The sequence below is a fragment of the Chiloscyllium punctatum genome, chromosome 9, assembly GCF_047496795.1.
Source record: "Chiloscyllium punctatum isolate Juve2018m chromosome 9, sChiPun1.3, whole genome shotgun sequence".
Classification (NCBI taxonomy): domain Eukaryota; kingdom Metazoa; phylum Chordata; class Chondrichthyes; order Orectolobiformes; family Hemiscylliidae; genus Chiloscyllium; species Chiloscyllium punctatum.
Genome location: NC_092747.1, coordinates 15,589,155 through 15,611,613, shown reverse-complemented (window position 1 = coordinate 15,611,613; position 22,459 = coordinate 15,589,155). Strand labels below are relative to the sequence as shown.

Below are 22,459 nucleotides of genomic sequence, written 5' to 3'. Positions count from 1 at the left end.
TTGTTTACTGGGACTGTTGTGTATGTTCACAGCAGTATAATTAAGTCCAGTTTGGATAGACTGAATTCTGTAGGGGTTCTTTATTCTGTTCTTTGATTTTCATTGCGTAATTTTGTGAATAAATTTTTGTCTGTTTTAAAACCTGGTAGCCAATCTGGCTAACTTATTATGAGTAATTTTTACTGGACACTTACAAAACAAATTGCAAAGTTATGGTGTGGGCTGCCTGCTTAAGAATGGTTTGAGCAGTCTGGCTTAGTCCATAACAGTTTGAAACAGATTAAATTAGATTAGATTCCAGACAGTGTGGAAGCAGGTGCTTCAACCCACCAAGTCCACACCAACCCTCCAAAGAGTAACCAACTCAGACCCATTTCCTTCTGACTAATGCACCTAACACTATGGGCAATTTAGCATGGGCAATTCACATCTTTGGACTGTGGGAGGAAACTGGAACACCCAGAGGAAACCCATGCAGACACAGGGAGAATGTGCAAACTCCACACAGACAGTTGCCTGAGGATGGAATCGAACCAGGCTCCCTAGTGCTGTGAGGCAGCAGTGCTAACCGCTCAGCTGCTGTGCCGCACAAAACAGAATTTATTTACCAGATTACACAAACAAAAGAGACTAAAATACAGAATAATTTATCCTATCTGAAATCCAACAGATCAACCTAACTTAATGATGCTGTTCCAATATTTGCAACAATCCCCATAAACACCCCTTGGCACAAAATGTTAAATCAAATTTGGGCTCTTAAAGGAGAATGCCAGGGAGAGAGTACTAGCATGGACTTGCTTCTTTGGGTCCAGCACCTTCAAAAACACTGCTGTGCTAAAACCCAAACCAAATCAGAGAAAAGTTGAGTTGGGAGCACTGGCCACTCCCCTTTCAGTGTACAACTTTTTAAAAAAGAACTTGAAAGTCATTTTCCTGAGGCAGTATCTGTTAGATATAATCAACCTGGCCCTAAAACCCATCCAAGCCCAGACATTTTTGGAGTCTGTGTCTTTTACGACCTCTCTGAAAAAAATAATCCAAGGACAACCTAGCCTTGTACAAGGAGCATCTTCATCACAGAGTCTGTTGGCAACCTTGAGCTGATTGTTGGAAAAAAAACCATCTGGTTCACTAATGCCCTTTCAGAGAAGAAAACTGCCATCTTTACCTGGTCTGGCCTACATTTGACTCCAACCACACAGCAATGCGGTTGACTCTTAACTGCCCCCGGGCTACAAATGCTGGTCCCTCAATGGATGTAGAAAAACAACCTTACTTCACAGTTGATTCACAGGGAAGGTTTACCAAGTTAATACTTTGAATGGACATGGTGATTTTTATCTCTTCACCCTTCAGGCACTCTGCCTGTATTCCTGATGAAGGGCTTTTGCCCGAAAAGTCGATTTTTCTGCTCCTCAGATGCTGCCTGAACTGCTCTGCTTTTCCAGCACCACTCTAATCCAGAATCTAGTTTCCAGCATCTGCAGTCATTGTTTTTATCATAGTGATTTTCGAACAAATTTTGGAGAATATAGTCTTGTACCCACTGACATTCAGAACAGAAAGAGGCAATTTAATTAAAACATAAGTTTCTGAGGAGCCTTCACAGGGTGGATGTGGACAGGGTGTCTCCTCTTATAAGAGAGTTAATAATATTTGTCTAAACATGTTTCTTCAATTAAATCAAAGATGAGGCATAATTCTTTGGAACTCTCCTCCTCAAAAACCTTTTAATATTTCTCAGTCTGAAGTAGATAGATTCTTGATAAGCACAGGGAAAGATAATAGGAGGGTTTTAAAATCACTTCCAGAGAACGCCAGGTGTAATGGATAGAACTTGAGCCAATTTTTATGCAGTTTTACAAGCGTCTTTTATATAGTCACAAAGTACAATCGAGGCTTTGGGCTATGTGAAAGGTTGTTGAGTGTGGAGGGAATGTGGAGTAATCAGGTCAGCCATCATCTCATTAAATGGAGAAGACAACTTGAGGGGCCTTCACACAGCATAAGAGATTGTTTGAACTAGAGTTGTCATGAGATGCAGTGGAAATTGTCAATCTTAGTGAGCTGATTAAATTCAGTCTCGGCAGGTGGATTCTGACCTTGCAGTTGATTGTGTTCTTATCCACCTACCAAAGGGTCTGAGGAGATAGCAGGATTAGGGTACTGATTGGATGATCAGCTCTTGTCATATTGAAAGATGGAGCACAGTCAAATAGCCTTCTCCCGCATCTATTTTCTATGTTTCTGTGTATAAATTCAAATTTATTCTGCCTGATAACCTTCAATGTATTAAGTGCACTGCTATAACGTAGTTAATAATAGTTTCAAACATTTTCTGTCTGATAAATCTGCAGTTTCCTACTTTCTGCCTCCCTGTCTTTTGTTTGAAAAAAAATTTAGATTTACTATCTTCCAATCTAATGAATCCCTGAATCTGGAGAACTTTGATAAGTTAATTCAATACATCAACTATCTTGCTATCCAGTCACCTTATCCAAAGTCCCTATCCTGGGGGGTGTATAGACCATGTGCATAAAGTGGAGAAATTACTTTGTCCATTACCTGATCTGCTGCAGTGTCAGTAGTTTGGTCTCCAGTTCGTAAACTCTAATACCCATAGCCATGTCCGTGACTTGGAGAAAGAGACTGAGCTAAGGGAAACTTTGTTCAAAGGAAGAATAAGCTCAGGCAAAGGAGAGTAATGGCAGATGAAGAAGAGATGGCTTAGGCTAAGAAACTGGAAATGTAAGTCATCGGAAGAATAAGTGGGAAGTGAAATAACTCCGACAGAGGCCAGCAACCCATCACCAAGATCTCCTTTATTTTACATATGCATGGTATTTGACACTAGCCTGGCTTCCTCAGAGCCTGCTCCTAGAGTGAACAGAACCTCTGACAGCCCGGGCTCCCCGCTTGGACCAGCTTAACAACCTAATCAGGGAACTCTTATTCTATGAGGCCCACCTGGCTGACCACATTACAATCACTACACCCCGACCGCTCTAAGTCTATGGGCATGGGCTGTTCTTTTCCTCTAGCATCTCCTGGGGTGTCTTTGTATCAGGTCCATTTCTTCTGACTCAGCCAGGGATACAGGCAGTGTATAGTGGACTGTAGGCCACCTCTTGCGCCCCTTCGTATCTTGGAGAAAATTTATCCTCTTCTCCAGGTAGTAAAGGCCCCGAGGCTACGGCACACGCTGTGTCCATCTCAAACTCCAACGCTTCTTCGATACTAGATGGAGGGAGCTGGCCAATAGGTTCCAACAATGTTCCTGGCTGTTCTGAGAGGCCAAGTATGTTTTGCTGTTGCACCATTTGCGAGTTTGCCATTTTCATGTGGTCAACATGCTTGTTTAGGACCATCGTATCTACCCCAACTTTGCATGTCATGGGACCTGACCATGCCACTTACCCATGCAGGGTCATTTCCATGGTTTCAGTACCAAACTTCATCCCCTGAGGTGAACTGTCAGTCTCGCTCAGAGGAGTCCTGTGTCCAGCATTGGTGATCCTGATGCTGTTTTACCATCCCCAGCCCAGGTCTCAGAAGATTTACCTGGTGCAGAGTCTTCTCCCCATTAGCAACTCCTCTGGAGGTATCCCAGTAGTTACGTGACGGGTGGTCTGATAATCAACTAGGATCTGGGACATGGAGGCAGTAAGGACTGCAGATGTTGAAAACCAAAGTAAATAGGTGTGAAGCTGGAAAGGCACGGCAGGTCAGACAGCATCTGAGAAGCGGGAAACCTGCCAAGACATTGAATAACCTGCTTCTCGGATGCTGCCTGACCTGCTGAACTTTTCCAGCTTTACGTCTATTGAGTCAGGAATTGGGACAGTTTGGTATCGAGTGAAGTTCTCGGCTGTTTCTTTAAACCTATCTTCAAAATTGCAACTGCTCTTTCATCAGACCATTGGATGATGGATGGTGTGGACCTGTCCTTACATGCTGAATGACATTCAACTTTAGGAAATACTCAAATTCCCTGCTGATAAGATTAGACTCCCTACAGTATGGAAACAGGGCCTTTGGCTCAACAAGTCCACACTGACCCTCTGAAGAGTAAACCACCCACACCCATTCCTCTACTCTAATGCACCTAACAATATGGGCAATTCAGCATGGCCAATTCACCTAACATGCACATCTTTGGATTGTAGAAGGAAACCCACACAGACACACGGGAGAACATACAAACTCCACACAGACAGTCGCCCGAGGTGGGAATCGAACCCAGGTCCCTGGCACTATGAGGCAACAATGCTGACTGAGGCTATGCAATTGCCTTTACTCAAGTGGTGTTCCCCAACTCAATTAGACAAAAGGCCAGCTCACAAAGGCAGATGCTGGAGATTAGAGTTGAGAGTGCGGTGCTGGAAAAGCACAGCAGGTCAGGCAGCATCCGAGGAGCAGCGGAATCAATGTTTCAAGCAAAAGTTCTTCATCAGGATGAAGGGTTTTGACCAAAACGTCGATTCTCCTTTTCCTCGAATGCTGCCTGACCTGCTGTGCTTTTCCAGCATCACACTCTCGACTCCAAGCTCAATTAGCCTGGCGAAGGTGTCCACTTCCATCCGCATACCCTCTAATGCACATGCTCCACTTGCTGCAATTTCTAATAACAAAGCCAGTTGTGGTGCTTGTTCAAAGTCCAGTGGAGCTTTAAGAATAGGTGCTTTTGCATGGTTACATCATTAATCCCACGTAGCAAATACTCTGTCACATCTCATTAAGGGTTAAACCAAAATCACATGCCTCTGCCATTCACCTTAATCGAGTCAAAAATCCCAGGATTTCCTTGATTCTCGAATTGCTGAGTAAAACTGACAGCGTATTAGAATTAGCCGAGGCTTGAGGTCACAATATTCTGTAACTAAATCTGTCAACTCTTGAAAGGTTTTTGAATCTGGTGCTTCAAGTCTCCTAATAACCAAAAAAGCTATCGGTCCACAAGCTGTCAGGAGATTTATCACAGAACCCCTGCAGTGTGGAATCAGGCCTTTCTACCCAACAAGCCCACATCGACCCTCCAATAAGTAACCCACCCAGACCCATTCCCCTACCTTATTACTCTATATTTACCCCTGACTAATGCACCTAATCTACACATCCCTGAACACCATGGGTGATTTAGCATGGCCAATCCACCTCACCTTCACATCTTTGGACTGTGGGAAGAAACTGAAACACCCAGAGGAAACGCACGCAGACAGGAGGAGAATGAGCAAACTTCACACAGACAGTTGCCTAAGGCTGGAATTGAACCTTGGTTCCAGGTGCTATGAGGCAGCAGTGCTAATCATTGAACCACCATGCCACTCCTACTCAGTGCTTTCAACTGCCCCAATGTCACTTGTCTGGAAAAAGTGTGACATTCTTTCCACATAAGAGGTCCAATCTTCAACGGCAGGTTTCAATGAGTCAAGTTTCTCAAATAATAGCATAATGCTAAAAATGATTATCCCAACTCAAAGATAACTTTTATGAGTGAATTTCTTCACGTGCATTTTTTTTTCTCATGTTGCCACTGAAATGAATCCATAAAGAATGGTAGCCTGTCACTAAGTCACAATTTATTTACATGTACATATTACTTGACACTAATCCTGTTCACTCAGAGTCAGCAGAGTCCCTGTTTGTATCTGTCAGCCAGGGCTCCCTGATCAGACCAGATTAACAGACCCAATCAGAGAAACACATATTCTATGAGGTCCACCTCGACCCTGTTACAGGAAGACACTGAATAAGGAGGGAAAATGGAATAAAAATAGGAAAAAATACGTTCAGTGGAACATTGCCACCCTGATCAGCAAGTTTGATAACAAAGATGTGCAGGTTAGGTGAATTTGCCAAACTCAGAGGGAGACAGGTTTACTTTAGCTACTCTACTCATTTTACATACTATAGCTACTGTAATTTAGATTGAATTCAACTTTGTTAAAGTTTAAATAAAACTGTAGCGAGCTGCCTTGTGATTTTGTTTTAGTTTTGTGTTGTGTGGAACATCTCTGCTGGTTTTAGGATTGGAAACGTGTTGGCCACATGTTCTTATTCACCTGATATCAACACTCGGGTATGATCGGGCACCTTCGTGTTTTTTCGGCGACATCACAGCCCCTCATAAAGATGGCGCCAATGGATGGTCGATCTCGAATACGCATGCGCATCCTCCATACGCCCCTCAGCTCAGATAAGCCCCCCTTCACTGACGGGACTTTTAGCTGTCTGACAAAACTTCCTTGTGAAACGCGACGGTCCCGGGTCGGGCGAAGCGACTGCCCTCTCGGGATCCTCTTTATTCAGGCACACGCGAGAGGAAGATCTCCAAGAAACGGGGGGGAGGCATGATGTTGCGGTGTCGAATGGATCAGGCGCGCTTTCGGTTGTTTGTTTCTGGGGTCCTTCTTGAGGCCGGTCGCAGTGGTGGTGGTGGTGGTTGCTGACAGGAGAGGCCTCCAGCAGGTTGCCGGCTCCCGGCCTAACGTTACCCACCCTGCCCCCAGCTTCATGAAACGGTAGGTCGTCAGAAAGCAGCTTCCCATGAAGGCCGTCAACGCATTGGCTTCATGTATCTCGCAGCTCCCGCGGCGTTCTGTTAGATCACTTGGAGATTTCTGCCCGAGTTACAGCGTCGCAGGTTTTAACCACATAATGTTTGTGTTTTGATCGAGGTTTTCTTTTAATTGTTATTCAACCGAGCGACGTGGGCATTGCTGGCTGGGCCCAACACTTTATTCTGGATTAGTGGTGCTGGAAGAGCACAGCAGTTCAGGCAGCATCCAGCGAAATCGACGTTTCGGGTTACCCAACACTTTATTGCCTCTCTTGAGTTCTGAAGAAGGATCGCTGAATACCCAAATGTCATAACTGTGCCCTCCTTTTCGCTCTGCACAGATGCTGCCTGACCTGTTGAGTTTCTCCAGCAATTTCTGTTTTTTGTTTTTGTTTCTGAATTCCAGCATTCGCAGCTTTTTTTAAAAAAAACTCTATTGCATTCCATAGCTACCATTGGTAAGCTGCCTTCTTTAAGCACTGCAGTCCACATGATGTTGGTAGATTGCAACACCCGGAGAGGGGGACTTCTGGATTTTGACCCAGTGATACAGAAGGGTTACACCTGAAACTTTGACTTCTGCGTCTTCTGATGTTACCTGGCTTTCTGTGTTCTTCCAGCCCCCTCCTTGTCTACACAGAAGGAACAGCAATATATTTCCAGTCAGGATGGTGAGTGACTCGGAGGGGGACTTAGAGGTCATGGTATTCCCATGTATCTGCTGCTCTTGGCTTTCCAGAAGTTTGTGGGTTTGAAGATGTTGTCTAAAAATAAGAGTTTTGTGACAAAAAAAATATTGCTGAACAAACTCAACAGGTCTGGCAGAGCCAGTGGAGTGAGAAAGATGTAGAGATGGTGCTGGACCTACTGAGTTTCTCCAGCAATCTTTGTTGTTTCAGATCTCCGACATCCACAGTTCTTTGTTTTATAATAGAGTATTGAGATTGGTTAATAGAAAACGAATCATGCAATTTTCTCGGGGGAGAGATACTGGGGAATGGGGTTTGTACACATAGATTTGAATGAACAGCAAAATACTGCAGATGCTAGCAATTTGAATTTTAAAAACCAAATTAAAATGTTGGGGAAACTTAACAGACCAGATAGCAACTATGGAAAGAGAAACAGAGTTAATGTTTCAAGTCCAGTATGATAATTCTTCTGAATTGATAGGGGTTGGGAAATTAGTTGAGTATGACAAGATGTGTTCTTCTCCAAGCGACACATCATTCTGACTTGGAAGTATATCACTGTTCCTCCACGTTCAATAGGATAAAATTCTGCAGCTCTCTCTCTAGCAACATTGTGGACCTATCTGTATCAAATGGACTGCAGTGGTTCAAGAAATTCAGCTCACTGCCATTTCTACAATGGCAATTATGGATTGGAAATAAATGTTGACTTAGTCAGTAGAGTCTACACCCCCTGTATGAAATTAAAAATGTATTTCATTATAGATTTCTCCGTACCACGTGGACTGAAGGCAAGTTCAAGAAAATACCCCACTGCTCCCTTCTCCATGTTAAAGTGGAAATGGGTGATGACTGCTGGGCTAACCTGCTGTATCAATATCCCAAAAACAAAATTAACTTTTAAATAGTTGAGAAGGCTACTTAAATGCCAGCTGACTTCCCTTGGCTTGATTTAAAGGATTTGGAAGCAAGGGATTAATAGTAAACCTTTACAGATCACTTGCCTCAGCTTGTGTTGCGTCTGTTCCATGGATGTGCGCACACTACATGGATTGTACACAACAGTTCACCACTGTCTTCTCTAAGCCAGTTAGGTATGGGTAATAAATGGTGGCCTAGTCAGTGAAGCCCATATCCTGTGAAGGGATATTTTAAAAATTTATCTGGTCACTAGATTTATCGGAAGGATGCCAAATCCTTAAAGAATGATCTGAGAAAGTTTATTGGAGTGATATTGGGAGTAAGGTATTTAAATTATGCAGAAGGAATGAAGAAACTTGTGTTACTCTCTTTATTGCAGGGAAAGTTAAGTGGAGGTTCAATAGATGGTTTCAAAATTGAGTCATTTTGATAGATTAGATCTGGAGAAACTACAGGAGAGTTGAGAGCCAGAAGAGGTACTGATTTTGTACTTATGTGAGTGACAGCAAAAGAGCTAGTGGGAGATGAGTTCTTTACATGATCTGTGTGTGTCATCTGGAATGCAAAGCTTGTCAGCAATTAAAAGATATTTAACAGTAACTTTCAACAAGGAATTGGATGTATACTTGAAAGAAAGCAAAATTGGGCAAAGAGCAAGGAAATTCAATGAATTGACTAACTCTTTCAAAAAGCCAAATTTTGCCTTCTGTGATGTATGATTCTGTGGTGCAAAAACAGTACTGAAATTATTCATATATTTAATAATCTACAAATGCTAAGTTGTTGGTAATATAGTATTTGTATTTGGGTGCCACCAACATCTGATGCAGTACATCTGCAGAGATCTGCCATTTTAGATGGAACTTCTACAACTTGTCAACACTCACCCATCGCTCCAATCTCCCAGGTGCACAAAAGGAAAAGTTCCTGAGTACTCTCCCCATGGGCAAAGCTCAAGAACATCCACTAATGTGGATGTAGGTTTGCTCACTGAGCTTGAAGGTTCATTTCCAGATGTTTCGTCACCCTACTAGGGAACATCCTCAGTGGGCCTCAGGCGAAGCACTGCTGATAATTCCTGCTTTCTATTTATATGTTTGGGTTTCTTTGGGTTGATTATGTCATTTTTCATGCGTGCCTTTGTTTGGCTTGTCCTTGCTCGGTATAAACAAAACTAATGTCATTTACAAAATACTGTGCAAGGACTGCAACAAACACTACATTGGACAAACAGGCAGAAAACTAGCCACCAGGATACATGAACACCAACTAGCCACAAAAAGACATGACCCTCTCTCACTAGTATCCTTATATACGGATGAGGAAGGACGCCACTTCGACTGAGACAACACATCCACCTTAGGACAAGCCAAACAAAAACACGTACGAGAATTCCTAGAAGCATGGCATTCCAACCGGAACTCTGTCAACAAACAGAGTTAGACCCCATCTACCACCCTCTGAGAAAAGGAACAGGAAGTGACTTCACCACAGGAAATAATCACCACAGGAAATGACATCAGAAACCCAAACACATAAATAGAAAGCAGGAATTTCCAGCAGTGCTTTTTACCTGAGGCCCACTGAAGATGTTACCTAGTAGGGAGATGAAACGTCTGGAAATGAACCTTCCACCTCAGCAAGCAAACCTACATCCAAAATCTCAACCTGAGCTACAAATCTTCTCAAAACTCTCTAAAACCCACTATATGACAATGTTAAATATTTTGAAGAATCTCTAGTAAATTATTCAAAGTTTTGTTTTTGGTAAATTGGATACCACGAATGCAAACATGCAATGCTGAGAGTATTATACCAAAATTTGCTTTGTATTTTTCTGTTAGAAAGAAGGAAAAGATACAATTCAATATCATTCCGTTTACTAGCTGTATAGGCAGGATTTCTTTCCAGATTGGATTTCAGTGCATAGTCTCAATGAGATTTTGTTTTTTCTATGGTCAGCTGCTAACCTCTGTTCATTAATCTTGGGTGTAGAACGTGATGCACATTCTGTTTCTCTCTGGGAAAGAAAACTGAAGGGTGAATGACATTGACCCACTCTGACACAGATTGAAAATAGTATTTTGGAAGAAGCTAGTGTCCCTTGTGCTTTGCATTCCAAAATGTAATTACACCTGTTAAATTAGTGGTAATTTAATTCATGGTATTCAACTGCATCGATGAAAGGAGATTTGCATTTATCTAGCGTTTTCCTTGATTATGGGACATTTCACAGAATTTTATGGTGTAATCTCTTGTGATGCAGGAAGTATAGTAGCTAATTTATGCATGGTGTTGATTTTTGTTTGGTTTCATGATCCCAGTTACCTAATATAGCAAGTGAAAGATTCATTGCAATCTTCAGATAGTTTGAGAAGCAACAGTTTAGACATGATACATTTTGTTAATTAAACAAAGAAAGAACTCTTGACTAATGAGAATGCTTTACCAATGCTGGAGCCATTCTGTGGAAGGAGGAATGGAGATAACGCACTCCCACGTCCCAATTGACCTACCATCTTTTTGTGATGGTCTGGGTACTCAACGGGCTTTGTTCTTCCCGCTTGCTGATGCTGCAGAGCTCTTGGTTTTCCCCTAACATGGTGTGTCTCATCTCCCTGGGACTACTTGCCCCTGTCTCCCTGTCTGTCCCTGTTAATAAACCTTACTTTGGGGGCTGGCTATAAATGTATGTAAGTCACCTGTTTGACCCCTCTTGGCCCAACAGTCATGCGATAGATACTCTTGAGTCAGGTGACTTGTCCCCTTGTCATTGAAAGTTAGTTTTCATTCCTTCCAATAGCAAAATCATATTATTTTCGACATGCTACATAGATAATTGAGTAGGGTGGGGCATGAGTCAAGACCTTCCTAATTCTTACGACCTATCATCTGATTTCATGGAGAGATTTGTTTACATTTTCAGAAGACTAGTTACTAATATGACACTCTTAGTGACACCCCAAACTCTCAGGAAATACAAGTATTGTGTGCTGTAAGGGGGCTTCTCGACAGCAAGCTCCCTGAAGCAACAATGCCACAATAATCAAGTAAAATGTTTTTGCGATTGACAAATCATGATACTGGCAATAACTCCTATTCTTTGCTGCGCTGAGATCACTTGTGTCCACCAGAGAAAGCAGGAAATTCCAAACAGTCTTGATCATTGGAGAGGAAAAAAAAGTGTTTGTCTTAAATGGACGTCCCCATATTTTGTAAACTCTGACCCCTCATTCTAGATTGCCTCCCAAGAGGAAATGTTCTTTCAAAATCTCCCAGGTGCACTAAAGGAAAAGTTCCTGAGTACTCTCACCATGGGCAAAGCTCAAGAACATCCACTAATGTGGATGTAGGTTTGCTCACTGAGCTTGAAGGTTCATTTCCAGATGTTTCGTCACCCTACTAGGTAACATCCTCAGTGGGTCTCTCCCTCTCCCTCTCCCTCTCCCTCATCTTCTGTGCAGCTGTTGCACTTTATTCCACAGTCTCGCCTGCTGTCCTGGTGCAGTTTGTATGGTACAATTTGCCTGTATAGCACGCACATGTGACAAGAATAAGTCAATTAATTAATTAATGTCCATGTCCCGTGAGTAAATATATATTTGAAGTTGAGAAAATTCATTCACAGTAATGCGGACTTAACGAAGGATCTATCGGCCTCTGTGCTGGGTTGGTGAAGGGCATTCTCTGGTATTTGACTATTATACCGGGATGCTGTTGGGGTTAATTGGGTTGTATTTTTAGTGTTTCAAAATATTTAAACATATTATATGTAAATAATTATATAATCATTCAGTTTATTTTATCTTAATTTATTTTATGTAGTAAACTTCTGTTTTGTTTATAAATCAAAATCTGCTGCATTGCTTCAGTGAAAGAACATCTTGTTAAAACTGAAAAAACAAAATATGACTTGTCAAGTGAGACTTCAGTCTGGGATCTGACTTGCCTGATCGTAGCAAATGCTGGGACCATAATACTTGCTTTAGTTGCAGACTTCATGTTCAGTGGATCTCTCTTGTTCTAACCAAACAAGTGTTTCTTCTGCTCTACTTAAATTAGCTGTCTCGTCTTCAACCACAGATAGAGACAGCAACCAATCTATCAAGAGGTCAGAAGAATTGAAAGGAAAGGAGGAACTCAAAAAAAAATTCCGACAAACAGGGAGGTAGAATTGAGTAAATTGTTGGAACTGAAATTTGACAAGTTTCCATGTTCTAACTGAGTTCATCTCAGGTCTTCAAAGAAGTAGCTAATGAGATGGTTGATGCATTGATTTAATTTTCTAAAAATCTTCAGTTTCAGGAAAAGTTACTTTAGATTGGTAAATTGTTCATGAAACACTTTATTCAAAAAGAGAGGAAGGCAGGAAATTGCAGGCCAGTTAGCTTAATGTTTGTCCTAGAGAAACATTATTCGAAGCTATTAAAGAAGTTAACAGGGCACTTGGACAAGTTCAAGGTGATTAGGCAGAGTCAGTGTAGTTTTGTCAAAGGGAAATCAAGTCTAATTTATTGGAGTTCTTTTGAAGTTGTAACTTGTGCTGTAGCTAAAGGGGAACTGGGGGTGTTTTGGCCTTGAATTTCCAGGTGGCATTTGATCAGGTGCCACAAAGGTAACTGCAGAAAAATCAAAGCTCATGGTGAGCGCTTAGTACATTGGCATGAATAGAAGATTTGGCGATTTAACAGAAGACAGAGCAGGAATAGATGTGTCTTTGTCAGGCTGGCAAGATGTCACAAGTGGTGTGCCACAGGCTTCAATGTTGGGATCTCAACTCTTTGCAGTTTATAAAAATGATTTGGATGAAGAGACCAAAGGTTTGGTAGGTATATTTGCTGACAGTACAAGCAAAGGAAGGAAAGTAGTTGTGAAGAGGACATGAGTCTGCATAGAGGTATAAATAAGTTCACTGGGCAAAGATCTGGCAAGAGTAGTGTAATGTGGAAGTGTGAAATGATCCATTTTGGCAGAAAGAATTTTTAAAAACATATTTAAATGGTGAGAGATTGCAGAGCTCTGACTTGCAAAGAGATTTGGTGGGAGAAAGTGAGGACTGCAGATGCTGGAGATCAGAGCTGAAAATGTGTTGCTGGAAAAGCGCAGCAGGTCAGGCAGCATCCAAGGAGCAGGAGAATTGACGTTTCGGGCATGAGCCCTTCTTCAGGAAAGAGATTTGGTATCCTAGTATATGAATTGCAGAAGGTTAATATGTAGGTGCAGCCAGTAAACAGGAAAGCTAACAATATTATTGCAAGGCCAATTGAATGCACTAGTAGGGAGGCTAGGTTCAATTATACAGGACATTGGGGAGACTGCATCTGGAATGTTTTGTAGAGTATTAGTCACTGAAATTTTTATTCTCAAGCTTTCATTTCAATGAAAGAAAACATTTGGCTCTCAGTTGTATTGCATCATGCATGGGGAGTCACAAGTGTGGCATGAATGCTGCTGGCAGAATCGAGCCTATAATCTAAATGTATCAGAAGAAACACGTTGGCATTTTATAGTGACATGATTTGTGCCTGATACAGAATACTGCTCAAAGGTAGTGACAAACAGAATGACCAGTAGCAGCACAGAATACAGGGAAGCTGACTTTTTATGGTGCTGCGCTTTAAATTGATAGCATGCTTATCGATAAACGAAAAGTGGAACTCTCAGCTAGTGTTGTCTGTCTTTGAGCATCAGATTGGTATGACATGGGCAGAGGATGTGAAACAATAGGTCATAATCCTTGAGCAAGTGGAGGCAACCTATTGTCTGTGATCTTGTTGCCAGAATCCCTTTCACTTAGGCCGTTAGCTGTCCTAATTGAATTGACTGCTTAGCTTCACTAAATGTTAGAAAAAGGGAGAAGCAATGTGCTAAGATCAATTCTGTTTCTAGAGGTTAGAGTAAACTCAGTTATTCAGTATATTCAAGGCTAAAGCTGATAGATTTTTGTGTATTAAGGGAATTAGAGATATGGAGAGTGCAGTGCGGAAGATCAGCCATGATTTGCTTGGAATGGTGGTACAGGTCTAACTCACTCCACCATCAACTGTCGGCAGCAGCAGCAAGTACCTCCAGCAATGTCCACTGCAGGAATTAATGAGTCTTCATAGACTGTGCCTTCCAAACTGATAATCACTTCTATCTGGAAGGACAAGTGAAACTGATACAGGGCTGCATCATGAACTGGAAGCTCCCCTCCAAACCACACACCATCCTGACTTGCAGATTATATTGCAGTTCCTTCAGTGTCAGTCTGTCAAAATCTTGGACCTCCCTCCCCAATGGCATTGTGGGTCTACATACACTAAATGGACTGCAATACTTCAAGAAAGCAGCTCACCAGCTCAAGAAGAACTAGCACTGGGAAATAATTTCTAGCCTAGCCAGCAATACTCATATTCCATGAATGAATAACAAAATCATCTGTAATTATTAGAGAAGTGTCAATGTTTGGTATCATTAATAAACTTCATGACATTTGTCACAGCACAAACCCAGTTTTTGTGGTGTATGTTACATGAGCTAACATATAGTGCTTAGTACTCAGGCCTGTCATACTGGCAGTGGTGTTTGATCCAAGAATCAACATCATTTCTTTAAGCCACACATCAATCTTCAATTTTTCAGAGGAAGCAGACGCAATCTGTCCATCCTTTTCTGGTAGATGTGACCTCACACTTCTTGTAAAACCTTCAAAAATCCTTTTTACTTCATGATTTGGCAGTACTGGTGTTGGACTGGGGTGTACAAAGTTAAAAATCACACAACACCATGTTATAGTGCAACAGGTTTATGTGGAAGCACTAGCTTTCGGAGCACTGCTCCTTCAGGTGGTTGTGGAGTATAAGATCGTAAGACACAGAATTTATAGCAAATGTTTACAGTGTGATGAAACTGAATTATATATTGAAAAAGACCTAGATGGTTTGTTAAGTATCTCATCATATTGGTTTCAGTTCTTTCATATGAAAATCCCAGAACATTCTTAAAGTTACATTCTCAAGTGAACTTTAACAATAGGTGTCATGTTGGCCCAGATAATGCATTGAAGGTGTGAGGTGCCCTGTGTGAGGCTGTCTGTGTCCCAATGTTCAGACTGATTCACTTTTTAAAAGGATTTACAGAATCTCACATGGATTCATGCAGTTTTTGAGCAAATAAAATGTAATTCTGCAAGTACGAATTCACTCCACAAACCTGGTTATGAATGTCTGAGCATGTCTGTGTATGTGTGTTAGTGTGAAAGGGTATAAATCTGTGAGCGGGTGTGTGTGTGGATGAGAGTGTGGGAGTGCATATGTGAACATATGCGAGAGCCTGTGTATGAGAGAGAGTCTGCATGAGTGTATGAGTCTGTAAGTGTGTGTGTGTGTGTGTGGTGCAGTGGGGTTACCTGTAGTGTGACACGAACCCAGTTGAGACCACCTCCATGGCTACTGACCTTGGCTATTAGCCTCTGCCCAGCCACTTTGCGTTATTGCCTGTCCTGAAGTCTGACTGGGAGGGAACACTCCTGTCTGTTGACTGTGTGGTGTCCATTCATCCGTAACCATAGCCTCTGCTCGGTCTCGCCAATGTACCATGCCTCAGGGCATTCTTGCCTGCAATGTTTGAGAGAGACAAAGTTGGCCGAGTTACCTGAGTACTTGCTACGTACATGGTGGGAGGTGTCCCCACGTATAATAGTGGTATCCATGTCGATACTCTGACACATCTTGCAATGTCTACTGTGACAAGTTTTATGGTGTTGTCATCAAAGCCAGCTGTTTGCTACAAATATTGATCTGTTTGAGGTTTGGTAGTTGTTTAAAGGCGCGACCTTCCCCATAACTCCACTTCTCGCCTTTAATCAGCCACCAAACCTCAAACAGATCATTGTTGGTAGCACACTGCCTGGCTTTGAGAACAACACCATACAACCTTGTCACAGGAGATGCTGTAAGACGTGTCAGAGTGTTGACACGGGTACCACCATTACATGTGGGGGCACCTCCCACCATGTATGTGGCAGGTACTCATGTGACTGCCAACGTTGTCTATCTCATATGCTGCAAGCAAGGATGCCCTGAGTCATGGTACAATGGTGAGACTAAGTAGAAGCTACTGCAATGGATGAATGGGTACTGCACAACAATCAACAGAGGGGAGTGTTCCCTCCCAGTTGCAGAACCCTTCAGCGGTATGGAACATTAGACCTCGGACCTTCGGGTGGCCATCCTCCGAGATGGACTTCGAGACAGGTAACAACGAAAAGTGGCCGAGCAGGGGCTGATAGCGAAGTTCGGTACCCATGGGAATGGCCTCAACTGGGACCTTGGGTTCATGGCACACTACAGGTGACCCCACTGCACTACAGACATATGCGCACATGCACATGAGCGCACTCGCACACAAGCGCGCACACTCCTACAGACTCATACACTCACACAGACCCTCTCTCACACAAGCTGTCTCTCATCCACTCACACCTATGCATCCTCTCACAGATTTATGCCCCTTATACTCACGCACTCACTCGTGCATACACATGCACACGCACACAAGTTTGTGGGGTGAATTTGTACTTGCGAAATTACATTTTGTTTTGCTCAATAACTGCATGAATCCATGTAAGATTCTGTAAATCCCTTTTTTAGAAATAGAATCAGTCTGAACATTGGGGCACAAACAGTCTCACACAGGGCACCTCATACCTTCAGTGCATTATCTGGACCAATATAGCACCTATTGTTAAAGTTCACTTGAGAAAGTAACTTTAAGGAAGTTCTGGGATTGACATATGAAAGAACTGAAACCACCCTGGTCATTCTAAAAGATGAGAAACTTAACCAACAATGCAGGTCTTTTTCAATATGTAATTTCAGTCATATCACACTTCTGCTATAAATTCTGTGTCTTACGATCTTATACTCCACAACCACCTGATGAAGGAGCAGTGCTCCAAATAAACCTGTTGGACTATAACCTGGTGTTGTGATTTGTAATTTTTTGCTCCATGCATTTCAGGTAGCTTGCTTTTTCAAGATTATCCTTGCACTAATTATGAATAGGCCTGGCATATCTAAATTTAAATATGTATCTCAGCTTGTCACACGTTTGTAGCTATTAGTTTGGTGCTTTTATCAATGGTTGTAGGTGCCAGAATGTTTCTGGAGGTGAAATCAGCTGAGTGAGATTTATTTGTTAACACTGGTGGCCATATTCCTTGAGAGAAGCTTGTTAAATAGACTGGAAGAGGCAAAAGGACAGTCAAAATCTGTCCTGGCGACCATCCTTAGCTGAATTATGATGGATATAAATGTTGCCCTGTGCCTGAGCTGTGAGAGGAACAGCCGTTACGGTAGTTCAAGTATTAGCTGATTTTATCCTGAATTTTTTGTAGTTTTGGTTTTGACATTTTTTGTTAAAACAATCAAAGCTAACAAGTACCTATAAAACCTAGATGTTTAATCTGGCACAAAAGACTGACTTTAAAATTGCTTTGTTCCATATTGTGAGTTTAGTGATTTTTTTTTGTAAAAAAAAATAAGGGTCAAATGAATAAATGTAATTCCTAAGGTTTAGCTAATGGATCTCACTTGGGTTCACTTGCAGGCTTTTAAAACTTGCTGACAGTAATGCTAATGCACTGTTGCTTAATCGCCTTCTGACCTGAAAGCAGGGGTGTACATTTCTGGCTAAAGGTTGTACTTCCCAGCACTGAAATTGATCTGGCCCATAATCTGTGATGGGGATGAGGAATGCATCATACGCAGTTGGTTGCAAATCCACTCCTACGTTTTGGATAATAACATTGCCAGTTACTTTTTATTGCTGTCTTAGATTCATCTATCTTCTTTCTGCTCACTAGCTGTTGCTGATTTTCATGGTGAAACAATTTAAAATGTTGCATGCTGAACCTGAAAAGGGCAGGAAGATTTGGTAGTGGGATAAGAATTGGTCTCAGATTGAGTTGGAACAGGTGTTAAAACCTTGCAGCTTGTTTTTGAAAAGTTTGTAAGATTATTGATTTTATTCCCTAGGGTAGTGACCTTTGACCCTAGAATATGTCATCAAATTTTACAAAGTTAGCTTTAAGATTGGATTTGACATCTTCCACCTTCATTCCCTTTGCCCCATCTGTAGACATAGCAATTATACTGATGATTCCTAGCACTAGGACACCTATGACTATATTGAAGAACAAAGTAGTCAGGAAGCAGGTAACAGTCATAGAGATATACAACAGGGTAAATGAATAGAAAGGGTTTGGAGGGATATGGGCCGGGTGCTGGCAGGAAGCAGTAGTTTAGGTTGGAATATCTGGTCGGCATGGATGAGTTGGATGGAAGGGTCTGTTTCCGTGAACTCTGTCTGGTTTGTAGGGCGGAAAAGGAGACTGAAGGTGACGTTGATCGGTTTAAACCGCTTAAGAAGCACATAGTGTTGTTAGCAGCAGCAGCAGGTCTTTAGTAGTCCCATGTAGGGACTTGTTGGTCACAGAGGTCCATTCATAATGTGGCCCAACAGATTGATTGCTTGCCAGCCTGTAAATCCTTCCAATACACCTGATGAGAGGCAGTAAGAGCAGAGTTTCCTGATCGGCCATCCTGCAGAAAGTAATGGGAAACCAGAGCTGTACTTTCGTCTGCAAATGTGGACCAATGCAATGGAAGTCCGTGACCCCTCCAAGAGAGATGGTCGGAAGAAAAGACTATAGTAACAAATGATCCTGTGCGCCTCCAGCATAGCCTTGATCTCAATCTCTCACTATAGTTTGCTTTAATATTTCCATGTGGCCCTGCCAAACTCAGAAATTTTGTTCCAGCACAGTAATGCTCTGAAGAAATAGGGAATGTGTGGGTTGGTATCTTGGTTACTTGGAAGAAGAGCTGACTGGAGCCAGCAATCTCCTCTTTTTTTTTTGCGGAGGAAGGTGATAGTGGCCTTGAAAGGGAGGAAGACTGTTTTGGAAGAGAGGAAGTCATTGAAAACCTCAGCTGGCACACGGACCAAGAAGTGAAGTTGGATAGTTAATTTTTAAGGTTAAAAATGGAGTGAGGAGTTAATATTAAGGTAAAAAAATCAAGGCATGTCTTCATGGAGGAAGAGATTAAAGGAGAAAAGGGAAAACAGTGCAAGAAAATAGAGAGGGCAATACAGTTCAGTAGCGATTCAGATCCTTATGTAACAATTTGTTACAAAATCCCATAACGTTTTGTACAAGTAAAGAGTAACTTATTAACACAGTGTGTTTCTGTATCTTGGTTCCTTTTGAAGTTTCCTGTGCAGTGGTACATAAAGTATCAGCGATAAGTTATGCAGGTCCATTTCACGTGGGTAGTTTGCAGAGTAATTTTGGTTGAGATATTACTGCAGTTTGGTCCAGTTTCCTTCCCTTCATGCAACCTAGGTGTGTACAGAACGATTATTTTCTGGCCCTGGCTTGGCTAAATGTGAAGAATAAATTTTAAATTAAAACTTACTTTCTGTGCTTACAAACTAGATATTAATTTCATACTTGAGTACTTTTTCGCCGACCTTGCCCAAGTGTTAAATTGATAATAAAAGACAAGTAGGTTATTTGACTGCGTGGCGATTTTCTCTACTTAGCCCAGTGCTGTTGCTGCCCCTTATCCATGCATGCGCACTTTTCATGTGGATATGTTTTGGAAATTCTGACTAGTTTATTTTTTCTCTTTCTGCTCCCTTATCTTGAGGTCAGCTTGGATCAATTACCCAATGCTTTTTGTAGTAAGGTTGAGGAAAGGCTATAAAAAAAAGGAAAACAAGCTTTAGAATTGTACCCTCTATTTTATATACTGTTTCAGTGATGAGAAAGTGTTCTCAGGGCTTCAACAGGAAGAGTTGGGTAGAGTAACTATTATAGTTGGGCTCCTGCACAACAACCATTTAGAATCATTTAGAACAAGGCTAGAAGTAAACTTGGATCCTCCATCTTTGGCTCTCAGTACCCCAATGATATAAATGGAGTTGGGTATATTAAACGTAGTCTCAACCATGTCGAGAGTGTGGTGCTGGAAAAGCATAGCAGGTCGGGCAGCATCCGAGAAGCAGGAGAATCGACATTTCGGGCATAAGCCCTTCGTCAGGATTCCTGACAAAGGGCTTATGCCCGAAACGTCGATTCTCCTTCTCGGATGCTATCTGACCTGCTGTGCTTTTCCAGCACCACACTCTCGACTCTGATCTGCAGCCCTCATTTTTTTATAGGCTCGACAAAAAACACTGATGTGAAGTAAACGATGAAGATAATAGCAGACTTCAGGGGGACGAAGGCATAGACATGCTGTTTAATATTTAACAGCAAAATGTCTATGGTGCTTCACTTTTGGCAAGGAGAATGAAGGCAGAAACTAGGGGAATGCATGTACACATCTTTGAAAGTAGCAGGGCAAGCTGAGAAGGCAGCAGTTTTTTTTTAGTAGTCTTTATTAAATTTTCAGAACAGATTTACATAGATGTTGCTGAGTTTGGGGGGAATTTGAGCTATAGGGAAAGGCTGAATAGGATGGGTTTTTTTTTCCTGGATCATCAGAGGTTGAGGGGTGACCTTACAAAATCATGAGGGGTATGAATCGGGTGAACAGCCAAAGTCCTTTCCCTTGGGTAGGGGAGTCCAAAACTAGAGGGCATAAGTTTAAAGTGAGAGGGGAAAGATTTAAACCGGACCTGAGGGGCAACCTTTTCTCGCATACGGTGGTGCATGTTAGAATAAGCAGGCTGGTACAATTACAATATTTAATTACAATATGGATGGGTATATAAATACGAAGGGTTTAGAGGGATATGGGCCAAATGCTGGCAAATGGAACGTGATTAATTTAGGATATCTAGTCGGCATGGACAAGTTGGACCGAAGGATCTGTTTCCATGCTGTACATCCCAATGAGTCTATGATAAAGCAAATGGGAAATTGATTAAACACATCTATCTTTTTGAGCTTGGCACAGATCTGGAGTAGGTGAATGGAATATATACTGAGCCTTTATCGATCACTAGTTAGGTCTCTGCTGATTTCACTCACCACATGAGGGGACAAACTGGATGGAGTTTTCCAAATGTGGGTCAAGAGTGTATTGCTGGTAAAACACAGCTGGTCAGGCAGCGTCTAAGGAGCAGGAGAATCGATGTTTCGAGCATAAGCTTTTCATCAGGAATCCAAATATGATCCAGTCAAAGTGTTGTTTGAGAGCAAAAACTATTATATTAATAGTTTTATTGATGTAGCTGAGTATGCTAATGGTGTAACTATAGCTTCTCAGAACTAGCCATGACCTGATAGGGGAAATCTGTGTACAGTTCAAAGATTTTTGTTCATTTAGTCGATTTCAGTTCAGAAGCATGCAAAGTGTAAGTAAACTTGGTCCTGTGCAAATGATTAATGCACATTGATCTAGTATAAATACCTTTTGCACAGTTATTCATTCTCCCAGAGTATTATCTGCTTGCAGCAATCTCTTCCATGATTGCATAATACTCACACACTGTCTGTGAGCCTGCAGCTGGTTCCTTCAATATCTCTCTGGCCTGTATCCAAAAGCATTTAGAAAATTGAGAAGTGATATTGTTGAACATGTAAGATCCTTGAGGGGACTTAAGGGTAGATGCTGAAAGTATGTTTTCTCTGTGGAAATTGATAGAGCTGGTTGATATATTTAAAAATCAGTGGTCTGGCTCCCATTTAATATAGAGATCGGCACTTTTAGATAAACATATGAATAGGCAAGGAATGGAGGAATATGGACAGAGGGCAGGCAGAAGAGATTACCTTAATTTGGTGTCATGTTTGGCACAACATTGTCGGCTGAAAGGCTGTTCCTGTGCAGTAGGGCTGTTCCTGTGCTGTACTGTTCTATATTCTAGATCCAAAGGACTGAATGACCTACTGCTCCTAATTTGTATATTTTGAGCAACTTTATATCTGCATTATTTATGAAGACAGAAAATGTTAGTGATTGCAGTGTAATCCCAGTCAGTTATGGTTGGCTTCCACAGAAGAGTGCAAAGTTAATAGTGGTTTATTGCTCAGGGCAGTGCTAACAATTTAAAGTTGTCAGGCTTACCTATTAAGAGAGCTTGTATCAAAACCGTATCCATGTACATGAACAGTGTCTGCTTCGTAACATTGAACGTTAAGGTCAGAACTGGTCGGGCAATTCTGACAAGTTAGTAAGACATGGCTTTCACTTCCAGAAGCGATTTTTGAGTGCCTCTGATCACTGCTTTATTTGGCCAACAAGCAATGCTATGATCTTTTCATGCATCTTGTCCGCAACTCGTGAAT

General features: G+C 41.8%; 1 protein-coding gene across 3 annotated transcripts in view; it reads left to right on the top strand.

Moving 5' to 3' along the window:
* The first annotated feature begins 6,408 nt into the window (after positions 1 to 6,408).
* LOC140481154 (uncharacterized) overlaps positions 6,409 to 22,459 on the top strand; it is a 37,456-nt gene continuing 21,405 nt past the window's right edge. The window contains exons 1-2 of one of the 3 annotated variants that reach the window (XM_072576911.1): positions 6,431 to 6,524; positions 7,012 to 7,233. Coding sequence is in view for 1 of the 3 variants with exons in the window: in XM_072576909.1 (XP_072433010.1) it covers positions 6,550 to 6,646 (97 nt within the window). In the remaining 2 variants the exon portion in view is untranslated. The other 2 variants (XM_072576910.1, XM_072576909.1) reach the window with 2 other exon arrangements.